At 40.0% G+C, this 24,376-nt stretch overlaps 1 protein-coding gene across 2 annotated transcripts; it reads left to right on the forward strand.

The window, feature by feature from the left end:
* The first annotated feature begins 1,369 nt into the window (after positions 1 to 1,369).
* lamp2 (lysosomal-associated membrane protein 2) lies at positions 1,370 to 23,642 on the forward strand. 2 transcript variants are annotated; one of them, XM_068047436.1, is made up of 9 exons: positions 1,370 to 1,490; positions 4,912 to 5,027; positions 6,432 to 6,645; positions 8,797 to 8,958; positions 9,674 to 9,873; positions 9,945 to 10,058; positions 10,555 to 10,618; positions 17,810 to 17,980; positions 18,695 to 19,604. In XM_068047436.1, exons 1-9 carry the CDS (start codon positions 1,445 to 1,447, stop codon positions 18,832 to 18,834), a joined length of 1,227 nt encoding a protein of 408 aa, XP_067903537.1. In that variant the 5' UTR covers positions 1,370 to 1,444; the 3' UTR covers positions 18,835 to 19,604. The 2 variants fall into 2 exon arrangements, with proteins under 2 accessions (XP_067903537.1, XP_067903536.1); XM_068047435.1 differs by lacking the exon at positions 18,695 to 19,604 and adding an exon at positions 22,216 to 23,642 and having other exon boundaries at positions 1,371 to 1,490.
* The last annotated feature ends 734 nt before the right edge of the window (positions 23,643 to 24,376 follow it).

Raw genomic sequence — 24,376 nt, forward strand, 5'->3', positions numbered from 1 at the left:
ATATATTGCCTTTTCCTATTCCTTCTGCTAAAATGCATCACCTCACACTTAGACATAGAGAGATACAGCACTGAAACAGGCCCTTCGGCCACCATGTCTGTGCCGACCATCAACACCCATTTATACTAATCCTACATTAATCCCATATTCCCTACCACATCGCCTCCTACATTAATCCCATATCCCCTACCACCTACCTACACTAGGGGCAATTTACCTATCAACCTGCAAGTCTTTGGCAGTGGGAGGAAACCGGAACATCCGGCGGAAACCCATGCGGTCACAGGGAGAACTTGCAAACTCCACACAGGCAGTACCCAGAACTGAACCCGGTCGCTGGAGCTGTGAGGTTGCGGTGCTAGCCACTGCGCCACTCAGTACTTATCAGTATTAAATTCCATTTGCCACCTGTCTGTCCAGTCCACTATCTATGTCCTGTTGCAGGTGGTTCATATCATCCTCACTGTTTGCCGCACCTCCAAGTTTGGTGTCATCAGCAAATTTTGAGATCCTACTCTGTATTCGAAGATCCAAGTCATCTATTATAGGAAGAGAAGCAGTGACCCTTGGGGAACACCATTGTTTACCATTCCCCAGTCTGAAAAGCAACCATTTACTACGAGTCGCTGTTTTCTGTCCTTAAGCCTTTTTTTAAATCCAATTGGTCACAATTGAGCCTCAGTTTTATTAACCAGCTTTTTATGTGAAATATTTAAAATTCAAATGATATAATGGATGTAACACTAAACTTACTCTTACAATTATTGCAGCATTATCACTAAGTGAAGAAAACTTAAACCAACAATGTTAACAGCAACATCATATGGCAGCCACCAACTGACTCAATATCCGAGCTCGTGATCATGTTGGCTCCACCAACACGGCAGGTGCCAGCGTGAATCCAAAATATGTCAATGTCACAAGGGAAACAAAACCATTACATTTCTCTTTTTTTGCTGATCGTTGTTGCCCTAATGCTGATTTAACGGTCGCAGTCATTGTGACTTGTTTACACACTGGGCAACCTGTTCAGAAGCTCTGGAACAGTTTCTCGACCCGATCAGCTTGCAGCAAATACCTGTCTCTGGCTAGTTTAACAAAGAAGGGCGCGATTGGTTCATGGGAGGGGGAGGGGTGAGGTGGGGAGGGAATGCTCGTGTGTCATTGGATCATTGGCCATTGATTGATTGGCCGGACCTGTATGCTGTCGGCTCGTGGCTTATCCTCAGTCTCCCATTGGTCAATCGGTCACGCGCTCACCGGGCGTATCCATCGCGGATTGGCTATTCTGTCGCACGGCCAGTTAATTGGTTGGTTAGATGCGATGAGCCCGCAGCTGATTTGTCGAAGCTATCGGTGAGGGCGCGGATTTGTCGGGCTTAAGTTGAACCGAGGAGTGACGGTGGGAGTGTTTGCGGTGCTGCTGATTTCTTAGTCTTCAATCATGCAGCGTTTTGGCGGTGTCTGGGTTACCGTTCTTCTCCTCGTAGGTACGTGTCTGGTTGTTCATCTGTTAGGAAGCTGTCCAAGTGCCCGCCGGCTTAGTTAAGGAGAGAGCCTGACGGAGGGCATTGCCCGTCAGCCTGCTTCTTGAGCTGCGATGGGCCTGACAGTTGCGCTGTGAAGTTTATTTTCATTTGATTAATAAACGGGTTAAAGTGAGCATTTCCTTTCTTTCTCCTTTTCCCCCTTACTAAATATCTTGCTTGGAAGTGAAGACGCGATTTTTTTTTTTTATTCTGTGCTTCTATCTGTTTAAGGATTTAAAGGCCCAGAGTGCTGTAAATGCAGCTGTTGAGAATGGCTGAAGATAAGCACTCGCCGTGTTTACCCTACCCTTTACGGCTGAATATCTGCAGTATTTATAATCGTTGTGCACCAATTGTATTGTCTCCGCTCCCTAACTCCTTGTTTACTCTGAACCCGTTCGTGTCGACGAAAACAATGTGGAGTAATTGAAATATGCAACAAATCTAGCCTTTTCTGAGGAATGGGGTGGAACTATTCTTGAGTAGATGCCTGTAATCGGAACTTTTTTCACTCTCTCGAATACTAGTGCATCTACTATATATGTGATACTTTACTTTCACTTTAGGATTTGTTTGTTTTCTAACTTGTGTTTTTTTTTGTTTGCACAATGTATCCTCGTTTCAATTTTCAACAAAGGCAAGTTGATAAACTTTCCAAATCCAGAATATTCCAAGCCTTGTAATTAAGATCTTGTGTTTCAGGTTTTTGGCATCCACTCGTCAAATTCAGCAAACTTTAGCTGAGGGGTATGTCCTGTTCACTGTTGCAGAATGTTGGGGTTTGTTTCAGTTACTCAGCACTAGCCAGTGGCTGATGCTGTTGATAGTGGCTTAGGACAAGGTGCTTGGCTGCCTTCCCATATGGTTGAATATGGCCTATTAACATTTGCTGTTGTATGTAGCCTTGTGTAGTAATATATTTACAGGATGCTGGTGCTTATGCTACTGTACTGTTAAATTGAGAGGAAAGAATTAGAAATGATTTGTATTTAAAAACTTGTTCAATGTTGTCACTTTAAGGTTTATAATGTAAAATTCAGGATTTTTTTGAACTTACTAGAGTTTGTACAATTTCTGCTCTACATACTGACCTTTCTCTGCCTGCCTTTACAAAGGCAAGTATGACTAACTGGCTTTTATGTTCAATGTGAGCTCTTTATGATGCCAAATTCAGCTCATCCAGAGCTAAGTGAAAAGTGCAGTAATTCTTGAATGTTTTTCTTCCTGTCCATCTGCAGATTGGCCTTTGCAATAAGTTCAGTGTCTTTCAGTGGGTTTATTTAGTATATTTGATAGGTAAATTGGCCATTAGCAATTGCCCCTAGTATAGGTAGGTAGTAGGGATATGGAATTAGTGTAGGATTAGTATAAATGGGTGGTTGATGGTCGGCACAGACTCGGTGGGCCGAAGGGCCTGTTTCAGTGCTGTATCTCTAAACTAAACATTTCACAAGCTCAATTTGTGCATGACAAATTTTTATTTTCTGTCAAGATGTGTGAATGTTACTGTCGATGGCAACTGTGGAAGGTGCAGTTTTAAATTTGTAGTAAGTGGTTTTAAATTGAATTTTTACAAAATTTTCCAGGGCATAGCTTGATTTATTACAGCAAGAGAAGACACTCCACCTGAATGGATTGTTTGCTGTGTCCATCACTTTTTTTTTGTAGCTGGAAGGATGCCAACCAGCTTGTTAGTTGTGTGTTGTGGACTGCAATATAAGTCTAGAAGGTTAACTACTTTGGGGATCAGTCATTTATTACTCCAATTCATGTACAAATGATTGTTTTGATTTGTTTTTGTTATCTAGTTAACTTCATAGTTTATCTACTTGTAGCTTGCATCTGTATTGGGTAAGCCTTAAAAGCTAGTGAGTGCAGTGAGGAAATATTTTGTAAATACTTGTGCTACTTGATTTTTAACCTGCCATTTTAACTAGGTCATTTAGTGTAGAGGCTGTCTTTTAACCCTAGTAATGCATGGTAGTCTCCCACCAATGGGATTATAAAATTAGAGAAACAGGGTTAATTTAATCTAGATGAATCACATTTCAGAAATGTTTAACTAGTAATACCTGGTGAATGGGAAGCTCAAGTCTAAGCCTTGTCACTGACTTGGCTATAATTCACAATTACAAAGCTGCTTGAACTTGTGTATTTATGAATACTTGAGTCATTAATCAGTAAAGCAATGATATTAATGTGCTAGCTTCTATCTTGAATATTTCATTTACTGCTGTACTTCACTGGGAAGATGAAGCAGGTGTTTAATGTAACTTTTAATTGCTTTGTAGACTTACATGTGTGCAATAAGTTATTTACATTCTCAGTAGGATAAAAACAAAGCTTCACTGGAGTTCCTGATCAAAGGGAAACTCATTAAATTGTTTAGGTCCAGGACCCTGAAATTGTTCACTAAGTGGGCTCTTGTTTTTTGTTTAGTACTGTTAAGTTAAATTTTTTTTTGCAGTATGGTGCTTTCCTTATCAAAATGATCTGGGGTGCGAATTGTGTTAAATATCCTTACTACGTGGCCATTTTCTTTTCCAAGCTTGTTAAACAAATTTTGGTGTTTCTAGCTTTATCTCTAATTTTGAAAGGTTGGGAAATGTTCCCCCGAGGCTTCATTTTTACTTTTACCCACCTCGCAAGCTTGAATGACTGCACCCTCATGCAGTAAGTAACCTGGTGTCAAGTGCTGATGGATTGTCCCTGGGTGTTTCATTGTTTGCGCTATCTGTAGTGTTGTGGTACCTGCAGTCATGTAATGATTTCCTGAAGGAATTCAGGATCTTGGTTGTGGTAAGTCGGACACTTAAGTTCCACACTCTGCACAAAGCTAAGTGATTGTTACATATAGTGTAGCATTCATAAGACTCAAAGTATATACTAGATTAAGTAACATTTTGATGGTATAAAATGCTTTAGTGTTAAACTAATGAGCATGGGCTTATTCCTAATTAGTACCAAAGAAGAGTCCAAGAAATCATGAATTCCAAAGGGGATGCATTTATGTTTGCAGTGGGCCTATTGCCCTGAGATCTCAAATGTATAGGGCTGAAATGAAAACTGAGGAAAAGATCATTTGGTCCTGTTGCTTTAACATATCCACTACTGAGCAGACTTAATACTTTTTCAAACACTCTTGTAGCTCAAGCACTTTACTATTGTACTCCAAATGGTACAAACCTGACTGCCCTCAGTAAGTGATGCTCTTGCTGATGACCTTTTGGCCCAAGTGTGATTAAGCAATAACTAGGAATACAAAAATACATGTCTTGTAACTAACCACGATGCACAAGCTAAACTTGTGTAGATTGGCTTAAGTGTAGCAACTGTTCCAGGGTAACTAAGTCAAGACTGAGTACTTTATTTTACTTTTCAGGATTTCCACTTGCTAAAGGAGTGGAGGTTGAAGTCCATGGCAAGGATAACAAAACCTGCATATATGCTGTACTGTCTGTCAACTTCACTGTACATTATGAAGGAAATGGGAGAATGGTAGGTAATTTGCTGTACTCCAAGCATTAAGTATAGTTATGCAGACAAGGAAATTCATGGGTTCACTTTGATCTGTGCAGGCTTAGTTGGTGTATTCAGCTGCGAGTTTTGGTTTCAATATGTTGACTTGGAGAGGAAATTTGGTCAGTGTTTTGCATTCTGATTGCTATCCAGGGATTCATTGTGAATGTTGGGAGGGCAGCTTCAAGCTCAGCTGCAGTGTTCACTGGTAGAAACCATTTGAGACTGGCACTCTGGTCACTTGAGAATATTGAGTCCTGAAACCATATCCTTAAAGAATGCTCTCCCTGGGAGAGATATGGGGAAGAAAATTTCATTTGCAACTAGCTAGATGTCCATTTTGCATATTTCCTATATGGGAAATGAATGACCAGGTTAATATTGAAGAAAACAAAGGTGCAAGTAGAGTAACTTAAGCTCTACATTAACTTGACTGACTACCCAAGTGCACAGTAGGTACAGACTACCTGTTTTGTCTGCCAGGGGAGATGAAGCAGTTGATTTGCTAGCATTGGCTGTTTAACCTTTTCGATAACTTATCGCCCTCTTAGTCCTCTAAGCACTTGAGTATTATAACTCAAATGAATCAAACCTGACTATCCTCAGTAAGTAAGCCTATTTGCAGATGAGCTTTTGGCCAGTCTGTAGCACAGCAATTACTGCTATGTAGGAATTATCAAACTGGGCTTATGAAACTAAGTTTTTGTAATAGTGCATTGTCTTTTTAAACATCTGATATTTAAGACTTGAATTAAATATGCTGTTTTAACTTGCATAACCAGTACCATCGCTGGGATCAAGCATATCTTTACTGAGGCAGCACTACCACCTTTTTATAGAGCTTTCAGCCACATAATCATTCTGTAGAAATCCCTCCCTAATACTAACTCAATAGATTTCCTCAACTCATCTTGCCAAAGCTTTGTCACCTTTCCTAATCTCTTCTGGTTCAGCATCTGTTCAATATACTTTTTTGCATTAAATATGAAAATGGTCAAGACTAACTTTTCAAAAATTCCCTAACCTGGAGGGCTGTGGAAGCTCAAACATTGAGCATGTTGAAGACAAATCAATAAAGTATCCAGTTAGCTAATGGATATGGGAAAGTGGCAGAGGTAGATCAACCATGATCTAATTGAATGGCAGAGCAGGCTGTGAGCTGAATGGCTGACTGCTGTTCCTACTTCCAAGTTTTGAATTGGTCCTTTTTAAATGGAACTTGGAGTTTGTGATTTTGATTTTTTTTTTTCAATGCATGCATTGGGAAGGGGGTGCAATATACCTAATTTTTGCACTTGTCATTGTGCACATACCCATATAGCAATATGTCAACCTAGCTTAATTTAACTAGTTTAAATTTTCTACTGATTTTTCTCTGTTCAGGAAAATGCATCTTTTCAGTTGCCGAATTCATTGTCTACCAATGGAAGCATATGTGGTAGCAACAATTCAGCTCCCCTGTTGAAAATGGGATTTGGAACTGGCCACTCGTTGAGCTTAAACTTCTCCCAATCTGTTGGAACATTTAGTGGAGATGTAGTAATTTTTACTTATAACACAAGTGATGCAAAGCTGTTTCCTGGAGCAAAAAACGCAAGTATGTCTTTATTATCCTATTATACAGTGTAAGTTGAATAAGATGGTAATGACAGTTACTTTAAGCATAATCGGAAATGTGTAGCTGAACCATGTAGTACCAAAAAGTCCCCAGTCTGAGCTAGAAGGCTTGAGCTGAGCTGATGCTTCATCTATTACTGATGCTTTTGTTTGTGGTAAAACTATTGGGGCTCCCTTCATGTTCAGTCTGCTGGCTCTGAAGTTAAGGATGTCTTGTACCTTGTACTGTATCCCAATGTGGGGCAGGTCGTGCAACTGCAGTATTAATGAGCCAGCACTAATGCACAGATATTGCACAATCTGTTAATCATGTGCAAAAATAGCTTTATGTAAGCTGCAGGCTTGTCATTTGTTAGCAACAAGTTGATCATTATTTTGCATAGAAAATTTCAGTGATGTCTGATCTGGTTGTTTTTAGTTGGTAGCTCACCTCAGTTGGTTCATAGGCTCAAGCCCCCACTCTGAACAGTCAGTCTAGGTTATATCCCAATCAGAACTTGGAATGTGGCATTGTGGGAGTTGACAACTTCCAGATGAATCACTAAACCGAGCTCAGGTACTCGTTTATGTTGCCTTATGATCTCATGGCACTGTTAGAGCAGAGTTGTCCTGGCCACCCAATATCTCATAACTATTACTCATTTGTTTTGCCAGGGGCAAAATTGGTTACTAAATTTGCCTACAAATTCATTTGCTTATGGAGTGCTGTGAATATCTTTAACTTCAGAGAGACTAAAAAGTTCCACTTAGGTTTGTGACTTGTAAATGTTTCTCAATGCACTGCAAATTAGAACGTGATTTTTCTTGGTTCTTAGTTGGGCAGCATATCTTTTTAAGTCAAGGTACTGTTTCAACAAATTGAAGAGTTGGAATTGTACATTGTGCACATTTCCTTAATTTTAATCCATTTCTCTAACTGAGAGGTATGCTTCCATATTGCAAAGTGTTACCTGATTTTTTTGCAATGCCTTTTTATATTTAAACTAGTTTTATGATGTACAAGCCTGGCTCAGCACATGGCTTTTCAATTGCCACTCAAGTTGGGCCTGTTTAACATGCTACAAGCAGATGATTCTATAATAAAACATTTATTCCTCCAAGTGGTGGACCTTGAGTTCTTGAGGTTCATTTCCATCTAGGTTGGGTTCCTGGCACAGTCCAGGAACAGCTAGGTCCAACCATCTTCAGCTGCTTCATCAATGACCACCTTTCAATCATAAGGTCAGAAGTGAGGATGTTTGTTCAGCACCATTCACGACTACTCAAATACTGAAGCAGTCCATGTAGAAATGCAGCAAGACCTGGACAATATCCAGGCTTGGGCTGATAAGTGCCAGGCAATGACCATCTCCAACAAGAGAATCTAACCATTGCCCTGTGACATAACATTGCTGAATCCTCCACTATCAACATCCTAGAGACTACCATTGACCAGAAACTCAACTGAAGTAGCCATATAAATACTGTGGCTACAAGAGCAAGTCAGAGGCTAGGAATTCAGCAGCGAGTAACTCGCCACCTGCTCTTCAATTCCTGTCCACCATCTCCAAGGCACAAGTCAGGAGCATGATGGAATCCTCTCCACTTGCCTGGATGGGTGCAGCTCCAACAACACTAAGCTCGACACTATCCAGGACAAAGCAGCCTGCTGGTTTGGCACACCATCCACCAACACTCATCCACTCCACTACTGACACAGTGGCAGCAGTGTGTACCATCTACAAGATGCACTGCAGCAGATGCATGGTAACATCACCTGCAAGTTCCCATCCAAGTCACGCACCATCATGACTTGGAACTATATTGCTTTTCCTTCACTGTTGCTGGGTCAAAATCCTGGAACTCCCTTCCTAACCACACTGTGGGTGTACATACCTCCCATAGAGGGCAGCTCACAACCTTCTCGAGGGCAATTAAGGTTGGGCAATAAATGCTGGCCTGGCCAGTGACTCTCACATCCCATGAATGAATAAAAAAAAACTCTAGTGAAGGTAGGATGTGCCTAAGCTTGCACTTGACAAATGCTGTTTCACGATACCTCAAGGGAAAAAAAAATAGAGTAAGAATTTGACATTTCAACTTCTAATGTACTTTGTAATTGACCTGACTTTGTTTCTGTTTTTACCTATAGGTGTAAAACATGTGACTGTAAATTCTCTAATGGAGTCTGTACCCCTTAATACAATCTACACATGTAGAAGTGCTGAAGCTATTGCAAGTGAAGCAGTTGTCATGGTTTTTTGGAATATTCGCATTCAAGCCTTTGTGGAGAATGGAACAATTAGCAAAAATGGTAGGAAAATAGTCCATTTTAATTTGTCTCCTTGACTATTCAGCATGCTGCCTAAATTAGGTTATGCTAATGTGCTGCTCTTGAGCTCCGATCCCAAATCTTTATAATGACCCTTGACTGCTAGGCTTTGCAGGGGAAGCTTGGCTAAAGTAGTGGGAGGTAAAATGATTTCTCAATACATAAGGCAACAATTTGTGCTAGTAACTCAAGCCATGCAGCCAGTATATTTGAGTCAGCTATAAAACTGGTTAGTTATGGATTGGATACCCACTTTGTCAACCCCTGTCCCCATAGCCAGAACAGAGGTCCCTGGCAAGCCACAAAACTAAGCTGTTCTGTCCCAAACCTTTGTTTCTAGTCTCTTTTTGGTTTTGGAATCAGGAGCACATTCATTGTCTGAAGCATAGCCACTAGCCAGTTGTTGCTCATTGCTTAACTTTAAGTATTAGGCACCTTCCCTATTGCTTGTTGAAACAATGGCATAACTAAAGATGTTCAGTTCTTAAACCTCTTTGAACGTAATCAGAGTATTAAACCTTGGAGCTTGAACAGAAGCATCTTGATTCAAATGACAGCTACCCTTTTTTTTTACAGGAAGAATTTGTAACTGGCCAATGTTGAAGCTGCTCTGGCCAGATAATTAACTAATGAGCTAACTTGGAAATTTGAATTTCATGCAATGGGAGGAAACTGACCTGTTAACCTTTCTTCCCAGAATCCTTCTGTAAGGCAGATATGTCCACCACAGCAGCACCTACTACAATGCAGATAATCTCAACCATGACCCCGATCCCAACTAAACCTCCACCTGAGCTGCCAGCAGTGGGTAACTACACAATTAAGAATGGAAATGGTCCTTGTCTCCTTGCAAACATGGGATTGCAGCTAAATATTACCCATACAGATGATAACCAGGTATTTTTTTTAACCTTGCGTTGTTCATTTCAATTTGCATTATAAATCCTAACAACTTTTCCCTCCCTCAGACACGTGTGGTTAATATTGATTCCAATTCTACTGCGAGTGGACACTGCGGGGATAAAGATGCAGTCATTGGTCTCCAAGATATGGACACAACTATTATTTTTCGTTTCAGTGTGGTAAGTGATTTTTTGCAGTTCCATTGCAGCATTTAATTTTACAAAAGTTTTTGTAAACTTGCAACTTCGCTTGAGGGTAATATCTAGATTCAAATTTTAAGCCACATGTTCAGGATATAGGTAAGATTTAAAAGTAGGACAAGGTAAACAACAAAGTAGTGATTACCAATAGACTGGGAGTGAGTTGAGGGAGGGGCCAGAATGTGAACTCTAGTTTTAACTTGGTGGGGGGACAGGATTTGGATGTGGTTTAGCTAACTTAGTCCAGGAGTGGGAACCTTGACCAACCTTTTCTGAGCAGTGCCCACAGTTACTCATTGGGGATGGTAAGTTTGAAACTGGGACCTTCTTGGTCTGTATGCCTCATCTTATTTGTATAAGCTTTCTAGGCCATTGTGGAAGTTTGGCCATCCTTTTGTTATGAAAATAGTATCTAGTTTTACTGAGCCATGTGCCAGAATAAAGTCGTCTCCTTAAATATCTCGTTTCATTTCAGGAACAATCAAAATTCTTCTTGAAGGAGGTGAAAACTCACATAATCCTGGTTCTAAATGGTTCAAGTAAGTACCAGCTATTGCAGTAGCTGTAAGTAAGAAAATTCTTTTGCCTTCGTCAAACTATTTTTGCTATCTAAAGGTGTGTGTTTGTGGGAAAGGTTGAGTTGAATTGGTATCAATGTAATATCTGTAGTCCAGGGTGAAAACACATACTGCTTTTTAAGTCATTTCTGATCCTCATGTAAATCTAAGACAAACTGCTCAGCTATATTCCACTTTGTGGAACAGAGTTACCATGCTTTTAACAATCTGCAGTAACTGAAGTTGAGGCAGTTACTAGATAATGAACTACACTTGGACAAAGTCTACTGTCTTGGCTGAACAGCTTTTCTAAAGTTTGGCTAGTGCTATGGTTGAGTTGTTTCCATTTGCTCCCGAAGGGCTGAATGCAGAAACTCAACATGGTCGCTAGGTATGGAACATTGTTTGAAAGTGGGAGTAGTGGATCATTCTTTCCCAACCATTCCAAAACATTAGCTATAATCCATGTGAATGCAATATTGTTCTAAACAGGAAGAACTTTATTTTCCTCTGGCATGGTTATCTGAATCATGAAATTGTTACAGCACAGAAGGCCATTCAGTGTTGTGCTGGCTCTCAAAGACCCAACTCTCTCTTCATCCTACTCCTGCTTTTTCCCTTTAGCCCTATAAATTTTTTTCTCTAGTTTCAATTCTCTTTTGAAGGCCTCAGTAGAATCTGCCTCTACACTCGGGCAGTGCATTCCAGATCCTGAACTCTTGCTGCATATTTTTTTTACTCGTCAGTCCTTTTTCCTAATCACTAACTCTGGTTTGCTACCCTTCTGCCAACAGGAACAGTTCCTCAACTGTCTACACCCCTCATGATTTTGAACATGTAAGATCTCTTTTTTTTTTTTCTTGAACAGCCGGAGCTTCCCCAATCTATCGACATAATTGAAGTTCCTCAGCCCTAGGACCATTCTTAAGTTTCTCTGCAGTGCCTCCAATGCCTTCATCCTTCCAAAATTTGGTGCCCAAAATTGGGCAGAATATTGAATTAAGGTCAAAACAGTGTTTATACAAGTTCAGCATGACTTTATGCCCAGGATTCTGTGGTTTATTAACTGCTCTCTCAACCTGCCCTGCTACCTTCAATGATTTGTGCATATATACCCCAAGGTTCCTTGCTTCTGCACCCTCTTTAGAATTGTACCCTTATTGCCTGTTCTCTTCCTAGCAAAATCAATTCACCTCTTTACGTTAAATTTCATCTGACCGTTCCATCAGTCTTCTGTCTTGAAATTTATCACTATCTCCTCAATTTACAATGCTTCCAAATTTTGTCATCTGCACATTTAGAAATTGTGCCCTGTACACCCAAGTTTGTCATTGCTTTTCTTGATTCTAAAAATCAGTGGTCCTAACACTGGCCCCTGGGGAACCCCACTGTATACCTTCCTCCAGTCTGGAAAAACAACTGTTAACTCCGAGGTGTGAGGAGTGCAGTCTTTAATTCCACATCTCCACATGTCACAACATATAAGTAAATGTTTACCCAGATATACACCAACCAAGATTCTTTTATAATCTGAGTTGTTTTTTTAAATGGGGGAGATAGTAGTACTGTCAGTGGACTAGTGACCCAGGGTATTGTTCTGGGGACATGGGTTCAAATCCCACGACAGCAGAAGGTATAATTAAAATTAGTCTAATGGCTATTGCAAAATCCATGGAATCCTTTTCTGTTTTAATTGGGAAAACTGTCCATAATTCTAAAGAGTCCTCAAACTTAAAATAGAAGCACCATCATAACTCTTCCCTGTCACGCAGCCAACTTCACATCCATGCTGCTACTGTCTTTTTCATTATTCCATGGGCTCCAACTTTGAGCTTGTTATGTGGCACTTCAAGTGTTTTTTGAAAGTCCATGTACCCCACACAAACGGCATTGCCCTCTGCTTCCTCATCAAAAGATTCGAGCATGTTGAACACTTTTTGCCCTTGAAAGATAGCAGATTTGTTAATCCATGTTTGTCCAAGTGTCTTCATTCTGTCCTGGATTCTCTTTCTAAATGTTTTCCTACTGCATTAAACTTAATTGGCTGGTTGCTAGGCTCATCCTTGCACCCTTTCTTGACCAAGGGTGTAAAATTTTCAATTCTCCAGTCTTCTGGCACCCAGCCCCCCCTGTATCTAAGGAAGTTTGGAAGATTATGGCCAGTGCCTCTGCAATTTCCACCCTTTCCACACAATCCTTGGATGTCTTATACAATCCTGGTGACTTATCACCTTTTTTAATCGACAGCCAACCCATCGATTTACCTCCCATTAGTTTTTAACCAATCCAGTGTCCCAACTGTGTTCCAATATGACTGACAGCATCTTTGGTAGAGTACTCATTTAGTACCTCAGCCATGCCCCCTACCTCCATGCATAATCCCCTTTTTAAGTCACCAATCAGCCCCACTCCTTTTTGACTATTAAGCTTCAAGACCTTTGGATTCCTTTTATGTTGGCTGCCAGTCTTGATCCTTTTTCACTTTCCCCTCCTGACCCTTTTTATGTTCAGCCCAGTTCTCACTAGTTACCTCCACTTGAATTTGTCATGAGCACTTTTTTCTGCTTCATAACATGCACTAACCCCCATCTCAAGCTCTGGCTTTGGTTGCCCTACCTTTCTCCCCCTCATGGGAATGAACCTTGACTACCCAAACAATCTGCTCCCCTTTTAAAGGCAGCCCAGTGTTCCACTTAGCTTCCTTTGCCAATTTTACCTGGGCCAGATCCATTCTCCTACTAAAATTGGCTCTCCCTCAATTAACTTAACTTTTGCTCTGGATTGCTCCTTTATCCTTTTCCTTGGCTAACCTAAAATCTAGAGACTATGATCACTGTCGCTTAAATGTATCTTTAACTGACCTTTGATTTACTTGACCCATTTCACTCTTCAGCTGATACAGCAATGACTCCCTCCTTGGACTGGAAGCCTAACAGATGGAGAAAATTCTTCAGAGCAAGCTTAAACTCTTGCCCCTCTGCAGTTTATGGTATTGCTATCATAGAATCATAGTTTACAGCACAGAAAGAGGTCATTAGTGTCTGCCCCTCAAAACAAGCCCAGTCTAATCTCCCCTTCCAACATTTATTTGGTCCCTAGCCCTGCAGATTATGACACGAGGTGCACATTCAGACACCTCTTTTAAAGAGTTGAGGGTTTCTGTCTCTGGTACCCTTTAACGCAGTGAGTTCTGTACCCCCACCACCCTCTGGGTGAAAAACCTTTTCCTCAGCGCTCCTCTAATCTTTCTACTAATTACTTTAATGATGTGCCCCCTCATCACTCCTCTTAAAGTAAATAGGCCCTTCACATCCACTGTATCCAGGCCCCTCACAACTTTGTACATTTCAGTCAGATCTCCCCTCAGCTTTCTCTGTTCCAAGGAGAACAACCCGATCCTATCCAATCTTTCCTCATAGCTGCTTTATTCCAGTCCTGGCAATATCCCCAAGTTTCCTCAGTACCCTCTCTAGTGCAATTACATCCTTTCTGTAATGAGGTGACAAGTACTGCTCACAGTATGCCAGTTGTGGCCAAACCAATGATTTATACAGTTCCAGCATAACCACCTTGCTCTTGCATTCTATACCTCAGCTAATAAAGGATTCCATATGCCTTAACCACCTTTATTGACCTGTCCTACCTTCTGGGATCTGTGGACAGTCACTCCAAGGTCCCCATTTCCTCTACACCTCTCCATAGTCTCCCATTAATGTATTCCTGTGCCTGGTTTGCCCTCCCCAAATGCATCACCCCATTTCTCTGGTGTGAATTCAGTTTGCTACTTCCTGTCTGACCCGTCCAATATCTTCCTGCAACCTACAGCTGTCATTGTTATCTACCGAATGGCCAGTCTTTGTCATCTAACTCCTTGATCATGCCCCTTACATTTGTGTCCAAATCAATATATACCCAAAAAGGTGACCCAGTACTACACTGGAAACAGCCCTCCAGGCAAAAACACCCATCAACAATTACCTTTTGTTTCCTGCCACTGAGCCAATTTTGTATCCACCTTGCTGTTTTCCTGGATGCCATGGGTTAAAAAAATAAAAGCCCATCTGCCATGTGGGACCTTGTGAAGTGCCTTGTTAAAATCATGACCACATCAACTGCATACCCTCAATCTATCTTGTTGAGAAAAAATTTGATCAACTGGTCAGACGAGATTGTCCCTTAAATCCATATTGATTAACCTGTGCCCTTCTAAGTGATAGCTTATTCTGCTTCAGAATAGATTCTAATTTGCCTACTAAAGTTAGGCTGACTGGTCTGTAATTTAGTCTATCCCTTGCTCCCTTTTTAAACAAAAATACATCATTAGCAGACCTCCAATCCTCCAGCACCACACCTGCATCCAGTGAGGACTGGAAAATGGTCCGACCTTCTGCTATTTCTCCACTTGCTGCTTTTAACAGCCTGGGGTACATTTCATCTGGCCCTGGTGCTTTATCAACTTTCAAGAATGCTAATCCCATTAATACTTCCTCTTTGCCTCTGATCACATCCATAATTCACACCCTTTTTTCCTTAACTACAGTATCTGCATTGTCCCCTTTTGTGAAGACAGATGCAAAATTTTCATCAAGAACAACACAAACATCTCCTGTGCCTAGGTTACTTTTTTTAGTAATTTTATCAGCCCTACTCTTCCCCCTAGTTATCCTCTTACTCTTAATGTATTGATAAAACATCTTTGGGTTCACTTTGATTTTGCTTGCCAATATTCTTTCATGTCCTCTCAGCTTTCCTAATTTATTTATTGATTTCATCCCTCTCTATACTCTCCTTTCTGCAGTATTCTGTCAGACATGAGCTTTGCTTTTCTGCCTTATCTTGCCTTGCAAACTCCTTGACATCCATGGGGCTCTATTTGGCTGTCCCACACTTTTTCTTTGTGGAAACTTGTTTACTTGCAGCCCCTTGAATCTCTGCTTTGTCTCCCACTGCTCTGATGCTAGTTTACCTTCAAGCAGCTGTTTCCAGTCCACGTGAGCTAAATCACTCTTCAGCTTAGTGAAGTTGGCCTTGTCCCAGTTGAGAACTGACTTAGGGGCAGAGTGTAATATCCAAATTTGCTGACTATACAGAAGTAGTTGGGAGGGCATGTGATGAGTAAGGAATCTGCAAAGGGATATAGATGGGTTGAGTGGGCAAAAACTTGACAGATTAAGTTTTAATGTAGGAAAGTGAGATCATGCACTTTGGTAAGAATCAAAAGGCAGACTATTTAAAAGGCGAGACTTCAAAGTGCAGCAAATAATTAAGGCAAATGGAATTTTGGTCTTTATTGCTAGGGGGTTGGAGTTTAAAAGTACAGAAGTTGTGTTACAACTGTACAGGGTGTTGGGGTTGCACCTGGAGTACTATGTACAATTTTGGTCCTCATATTTAAAAGATATACTGGCATTGGAGACTGTTCAAAAGAGATTCACTAGGCTGATTCCTGGGATGAAGGGGGTTGACTTATCAAGAATGGCTAAACAGGCTAGGCCTTTATTCATGAGTTTAGAAGAATGAGGGATCTGATTGAAATGCACAAGATTCTGAGGGGGTTTGACAAGGTAGACGTTTCTACTAGTGGAATCTCACATGAGGGGACATAATTCCAGAATAAGGGGACACTCATTTAAAAGATGTGAAGGAATTTCTTGGGTAGTGAATATCTGGAATTCTCTACCCCAGAGACTTGTGGAGGCTAGATTGAGTATTTGAAGAGATAGATTTTTGAAATATCGAAGTTAAGGGCTATGGGGAGCTGGCATGAAAGTTGAAATCTGGGGAAGATTATACATGATATTGACTGGGGCAGGTTTGAGGGGCTGAATGGCCTACTCCTATTTTATGTAACCCCTGTTCTATCCTTGTCCATTTCCATAATTGTTAAAACTGACTTATGATAACTAACACAAATGCAGTCCCACTGCCACTCCTTCCACCTGCCCATCTTCTAAAACTCTGCCCTCATTGGACTTGTTACATATTGGCCAAAAAGAATCTGTATGCACCTCAAATTGTGTGCTCAATTCCTTTCTCACTTCAAATATTAACTGGGATAGTTTTTTTTGATAAAATCCCCTACTATTACTACCCTATTTTTGAACTTCAGATTTGCCTACATATCTGCTGTTCTATCTCCCTCTGCCTGGGGTCTATAGTACACTCCAGCAGTGTGATTGCTGTTTATTTTTTTGTTCCTTGGCTTGATCCATATGGCCTCATTTAATGAACCTTCCAGCATATCCCCCTTCAACTGTTTGACCAATATTGCCACTCCCCCTCCTTTGTTATCCCACTCCCAATCACATCTCTCAAATTCTGTAGCCAGGAACGTTGAGCTGCCATTTCTGTCCCTTAAGCCATGTTTCTGCAATAGCTATGATCTACTGCCACCTGTCTCTGTACCCTCAGCTCATCTGCTTTATTTGCTATAAACTTGTGTTGAGCTAGACCCTGTTGAGCAGTCACTCATTTTTCTAGCCTTTGTTTCCTCTGCCTTCCATTTTCATTTCTGATTTTTGTCCCAACTGAGTCTGTCCTCAAGTCCCCATCCCCCTGTCAAATTATCCATCTTAGGATAATTTAAGTCCCTGTTTTAACTACTTGCTAATTCTTGAACCGCTCAAATTTCCTTGCAAACATGTTCCTTATCTCTGCCCCCCCCCCTTAATAATTTAAAGGTACCTGTTTCTTAGCTCTAACTAAATGGATTCTTTCCATGGTCCCATTAAGACATTCAGCTCATGTGAATCGTGTCCTATGAAGTCACTTTGCAATTTTTTTTCCCCTCCTTTCAGTTCACTCAGCTGCTCACTCCTTCTGGCTTGTTTTTCTGCTCTTAATCCAGTAACCATTGACTCAATTTTGTAGCATGTGGCCTGATATATAGTTTTGAAACTACTTTAGGACCCTTCTGCATTCCTTGTTTGAGTCACCTACTTCCTAATTATGCACTTGCTGTTAAATTATTCCTTGTGGGGAAAATTGCTCAATACAATAGTTGCCCAGAAATTGGGCAGAGTAGAGGCAGTTTTTACTTGTGCATATTGACACTAAGTGAACTCATTCTACCATTTCATATTTTTAGATGAGCACACTTCAGGACTAGTGAAATTGCAATCTCGAATTTTAACATTTTAATTTTTATGAATGGACTTTTTTTTTTCTCGTCAGTAACTGCACTCAACAGCAGCAACAGCAATCTGAGATATTGGCAAGCATCTGTTGGAAGTTCATATATGTGCCACAAGGAGCAGAGGCTTGTGGTGACTGACCAATTGGTTATTAATGCCTTTAACGTATGGATCCAACCATTTGACCTCAAGAATGGAACCTTCTCCAGAGGTAATTTTTTTTTTTAAATTGGGAATACATTAACTGCAGATGCCATCTTGTGAAAATAACCGTATCACTAGATGGTACTTTTTTTTTGTTCAGTGTGACTGGCCAAACCTATAACATTTTTCCTTGGTCTAACTGGGAAAAATGGATGCTTAATTATTAACCTAACAACCCTGAAACACTTTTTTTTTTTTTTTTTGTTTTTGTTTTTGTTGTCCCTTCCTTAAATTTAACTGTTAACTGCTCTCCTGTCATTACGGTGACTGATTTTTGTTTTGATTGTGGATGCCAAATGTGGCTTATGACAATCAAATATTGAACCATTGGGGTCCCTAATAAAAAAAGAAAATAACCTTTTGAAGTTTCAAGTTTGATTCTGGATTAATTAAATTTGGCAGGAGTAGCAGTAAGACTACAACTGAAATTTGTTTGTCGGAGACAACAATCTGGCAAGGACCCACTAACCCATTTACCACTCCATGCTAAAAGTGAAAGTTAATTGGTTGTCTACTGTATACAAGTAGTGCTATTTTGAAGGTTGCCAATATGAAGGCTTGCATATATCCTTGAGTAACAAGGAGGCTACTTGGTGTCCAGACAGATCCAAGCAGTGAATTGACATGTTCAGGAAAAACTAACCAACTTTATTTGGAATGTTTATGGCATTATATTCTATCAGTAATTGGTGATTCATCTGATACTTTGTTTTGTCCACAGCTGAAGAGTGTTCTCTGGATGATGACAGCATTCTTATCCCTATTGTAGTTGGTGCAGCTCTAGCTGGCTTAATTGTGATTGTTGTGATTGTTTATGTGATTGGTAGAAGAAAAAGCTACGCTGGATACCAAACACTCTAAATGATTTGGTTTTTGATTTCAAATGCCGAGTGACGTGATTAAATCGCTGTTCACTATAGTAGGTGCAAGTCCTTGCCTCTTAAATTTTCTCCAATTGCAGTAGGCTCTTGCCAAGTCTTGTGGGGCTGGTGAACTTGCACCCACACTTGATACAGATGAAATGTTGACATGTATTGCTGGCATTGAGGATAAATGTTTGTCTCGTCCTCATGGCATTGCTCCCAGGAAATGGCAGCATTCCTCTAGAGATGACTCTCAAATCTGCAAGTTTGCCTTTGACTGCCACTTGAAACTAACACTGAATCACTAACTTGCCAGCAATACTACCAACATTTCCAATATAACTTAATGAACCTAAAAGCTAAAATTGAAATGTATTTACAATGAGATCTTGCATCACTTGTTTGGATGTACTGTGGAAATGTATAAATGTTAATAGTTTGTGTATATAAAAGTTTGGTCTTTAGCAAAAGTGCTGTATAGGGAAAGCTTTCAGTTGGGTGCCTTGGATTATAGAAAGAGCTTTCTCAAATTTGTGTTTTGTATGTTCTAATTGGCATGTGCAAATGTTACCTAAAGTTGACCACTGATTTTTTCTAATTTGGGTATCTGGAGTTTTTCCACACTGCACTCTAGACTTTGAAATTTTGAAAATGTTGGCTTTTATCTTGAAGTTACAGCTGGGAGAAATTTATCCAAGTTTCTTTATTCCTGTGCCTCCATTTGTATGTAAAGTTTAACTTGACTTTATAATAAAAGTCTTCCTATAAGCTCATGTAGCATTTATTTGGGACTGAGGAATATGAAAGCTTTACATGTTTTACATTTCTATTGAAGTTACACTGCCTAGATAGCCACAGCATTAAGGCATAACTTGAGGGAATATAATTTTTCTTGTGCTTTCCCCATTCATCTCCAACTTTCTCCTGCATCCTGCTGGCATTGAATTGTCTATCCCTTGCAGTGGAGTGACATACTGCACCACTTCAGAGGGCATTCCAATCAACCACAATTTGGAACTGAAATTCGCTTTATTTCAGTTTAAAACTGATTCTCAAGCTGGTGTATTTTCTAGATTTTAGTCCAAGTCTCTAGATTACTAGTCCAGGAACACCAACGTAGCTGTCATGTAGCTTGCCAAATGTTTGATCTGATTGAAACCTGAAAACTGACCAGACCTTTTGCCTACGGTAGGATTTGTGAAGTTGCAAGCAGTGTCCCATGTTCCTACAAATTGAGCTCTCCAGATAGTTTTAGAAATGTGGTCCATCAGTTAGAGCTTTTGTGCTTGCAGCACTGCTGCTCTCTTTTTTTTTTTTCAATAAGTGTAAAAGCTTGTCTGCACCACCAATATAATTTAAATCTCTCCTTTTCATGTTCATTGTTTCTGCAGTTATGCTTAAATCTGCAGCCACCAAATTTTACTGAAAAGCCACATGTATCTTTATGAAGTTGCTGATTTAACTTTGACTTGTGTTTTAGATGACTCAAATCTGTAGGCAACTTTTAATACTGAAGATTTTTAGATGTCTGAACTACTTTTACTCCTGCTAAATCTAGCTCCTTATCCAAAAAGAACAGTACAGCACAGGAACAGGCCATTCGGCCCTCCAAGCATGCGCTGATCTTGATGCCTGTCTATACTAAAACCTTAAGCACTTCTGGAGTCCATATCCCTCTATTCCCATCCTATTCATGTATTTGTCTAGATGCCTCTTAAATGTTATCGTACCTGCTTCCACCCCCCCCCAGCAGCAAGTTCCAGGCACTCGCCACCCTTTGTTTTTAAAAAAAAAAAAACTTGCCTTGCACATCCCCTATAAACTTTGCCCCTCTCACCTTAAACCTATGTCCCCAAGTAACTGACTCTCCCATCCTGGGGAAAAAGCTTCTGACTATCCACTCTGTCCATGCTACTCATAACTCTGCAAACCTCTATCGGGTTGCCCCTCCACCTCTGTTCCAGTGAAAACAGTTTATCCAACCTCTCCTCATAGCTAATGCCCTCCAGACCAGGCAACATCCTGGTAAACATCTTCTGTACCCTCTCCAAAGCCTCCACATCCTTCTGGTAGTGTGGTGACCAGAATTGTATGCAATATTCCAAATGTGGCCTATCTAAGGTTCTGTACAGCTGCAGCATGACTTGCTAATTTTTATATTCTATGCCCCGAAGGATGAAGGCAAGCATGCTGTATGCTTCTTGACTACCACCTGCTTTGCCACTTTCAGTGACCTGTGGACCTGTATGCCCAGATCTCTCTGCCTGTCAATACTCCTAAGGGTTCTGCCATTTACTGTATACCTCCCACCTGCATTAGACCTTCCAAAATGCATTACCTAACATTTGTCCGGATTAAACGCCATCTGCCATTTCTCTGCCCAAGTCTCCAACTGATCTATATCCTGTTGTATCCTGGCAATCCGGTCCCAGCATTGATCCCTGCAGAACACCACTAGTCACAGCCCTCCATTCAGAAAACTTCCAGACCACTTTAGTACAAATTTGAAAAACTAGCTTCCAGAATCTAAATGCTAGAACTGAGCTTGGGTATTGGTTTGCTGCAATCCAAACTAAGTAAGCATTATTTCAAATAAATTGAAGGATTAAATTTAAGTCAATGCCATTTTCTCACTAATTGAAGTGTTAATATGAAACACTTAACTCTGGCATTTATGAGCCCATACTTAAAGCTTACACTGGCAACTATGCTTAAGTAGAATGTGGTTGCAGCCTTGGCATCTTTTTGTTTGACTTTTATAACTTTTCAAATTTGAAGTGCATAGTGGAAAAGGTGTAAATTTGAACAAAAACATGTGTTTAAAATATGTTTACAGTAATCAACTTTGATTCCTCTGCAATTGCAGGCTTTTGTATGTAATATGAAATCACCACAATTCATTCAAACTTTCTAATTTGTTAAAGCTTGGTCTTGGTATTTGCTTTGACATACTGATTCTTAAGCATTTGCTTAAATGAGTAATAACTTGCAGCTTGGCCTTTTCACATTTAAATGTCATTTAGTAACTTTCAATCCAGTCAGTGTTAATTAAGCCAAAAATCTGAATTATGTGAGATGTATATTCAATGTCCGTTTTCTATAGTGCATTGGTACCAAATGAGCAGGAGTACTGCATTCTTGCAGCACGAATTGCACAATTTAAAACTTCCCAATACCCGGATCAGTTAACTTCCTGGAAGTATTGCTCGCAAAATGAATTCCTTCAAGTGAATCTTGGCCGTAACTTGTGATTTTGATATATTGCGGAACGTGATCTTTTTGGTGACTACCATTTTTTGTAATTAAGGGGTTTTAGGTTTTTCCCTCTAAGTTTGGGTTACTGACTTCACCAACTTTTATCTAATTTCTTCAAATGCAGCTGAAGACTGCAAAGCTAATGAGGACTACATCGTGCCCATTGCAGTTGGAGCAGCGTTGGGAGTACTGGTTTTGATAGTACTGGTGATCTACATTATTGGTCGTATGCAGAATCGCAGCAATGGATATGAGCAGTTCTAAATTTGCAGCTCTGGAAATGTTGAGCTAAACTATAATGCTTGCTGCACAATGCATCTATGCTAATATAAAATCAGGTTACGTTGTAAACAATTTTCATACTGCAAGATTAGCTTGTCAAAACCTTGATTGATTTATACATTTTGTAAATTTTGCCAAGGGCAAATTTAAATCACCAATGTGCTCCAAATTTTATTTAAGCCTGTAGGGACAATTTTGAATGACAATAATATTCATACTAATCTTAGGACATGGCTAGTTAGAACAGTGCACCTTCATGTGCAGCCTATTTCTCAATCCTTAATTCTAGCTACACTTTGAATCCAGTGAAGTATCTGATGTACTCATGCAGTGAATGACTGAACTAACTTCAACAGAAACTTGTGTGCTTAAATGTTATATTTGTGAAGTATAATCTCGCACTTCCCAAGTTTGCAGTGACTGGATGAAACCAAACAAGCCTGCAGCTGGAGATGTTTATAGTAAAACTTTAATCAAAATGGCCAAGTTTGAATTCAGGTTCTTGGAATTGAAACTCTCTGCAGTACGGGAGAATACTGGCTTGAAGATTGCAAGTTTCTGGTTCCAAAAGACTTGCAGGTTGATGGGTAAATTGTCCATTATAAATTGTCACTAGTATAGGTAGGTGGTAGGGAAATATAGGGACAGGTGGGGATGTTTGGTAGGAATATGGGGTTAGTGTAGGATTAGTATAAATGGGTGGTTGATGTTCGGCACAGACTCGGTGGGCTGAAGGGCCTGTTTCAGTGCTGTATCTCTAATCTAATCTAAAACTGCACCTGAGAACTAACATCGCAATGCTTTTCATGTGATTTATGCAATCTACATTTGAGATTTGGGATGGAATTTATATAGGCATCCCTTTTACCACAAGATTGACTTTGTTCATTGTACACTTTCCCATCAAATTTTGACCATGTAATGTACAATACTACAGTGCCATTGATACACTTGAATCAAAGTTCAAATTCCTTTGAGCTTGCACAAATATACACTACCAGTGTTTGAAACAGTTCTACACACCTAGCAGTTTTTCTCTGCACTTAAGTCTGTCCAATATAGCTTTATGAACTTGGTAGAATAATCATTCTCTTTTTTTATAAAGTACAAATCTGGTTAACTTGATGTCTGGCATTCATTCTGACAAATTTGGTGAGATCATAAATAAACAAGGGCAACTCTTTTCCCATCAACTTCCTTTTAGAAGAACCTTTACTTCCCAGTGTTACCAACTTGAACCTATGGCTGTTCTTGCTCTTTATATATATATATATATAAAAAAAAAACCCAATCCTGCTGCTAGCACCCACCTTATTTCTGTACAATGTTCTCATGTTCATGTTTTGGCATGATGCCAAATAGACATGTTTGAGTTGAAATACTTGTTTGGCAGTGAATTTGTTTAATGCTCTACTCTCGAGCACCATAGGCTAAACTTCTTGCTAATTTCTGGACTTGGCAATGGCAACTTGTGCTGATATTTCCAGTGGCACTCACTTGCCTACATTAAGCCCAAATCAGTGTAAATGAGAGCAATTGCTGCAGCTCCACTAGTCGGTAATGACAGGTGAATTAATGTTTTCTGCCTCAGCATTTTACCTCTGCACTGACTCTAAAACAGGAGTCTGACCATTGAAAACAATGATAGCTACTTTGGTCCTTCAGAACACAGCAGGGGTCTGAAAGTTTTAATGCATTTAGACTGACCCTGGTGGTTTATAGTGCAGGTTTCTAAAATTCAAAGGAAAGTGAATAAACTTGTTACTGAACTCCATTACTTTGGTTAATATCCATTCGTTTTATGCTGTGCTTCAAGTTTTGGGCATAAATCTGTGCAAGCACACTTGTGTAAATCCATGAAATTTGAGCTGATCTCTCCAAATGATGGGAAAATGAGCAGATTTCAATGAACACCAAGTGCTGTGACAATTTTAGGGTAAAGCAACATAATCTAGTTGCATGCAAATTTCCTTGGTCGTGCATTGCTACTCTTTTGAGCCATT

Source organism: Heterodontus francisci, chromosome 15 (genome assembly GCF_036365525.1).
Source record: "Heterodontus francisci isolate sHetFra1 chromosome 15, sHetFra1.hap1, whole genome shotgun sequence".
NCBI lineage: Eukaryota > Metazoa > Chordata > Chondrichthyes > Heterodontiformes > Heterodontidae > Heterodontus > Heterodontus francisci.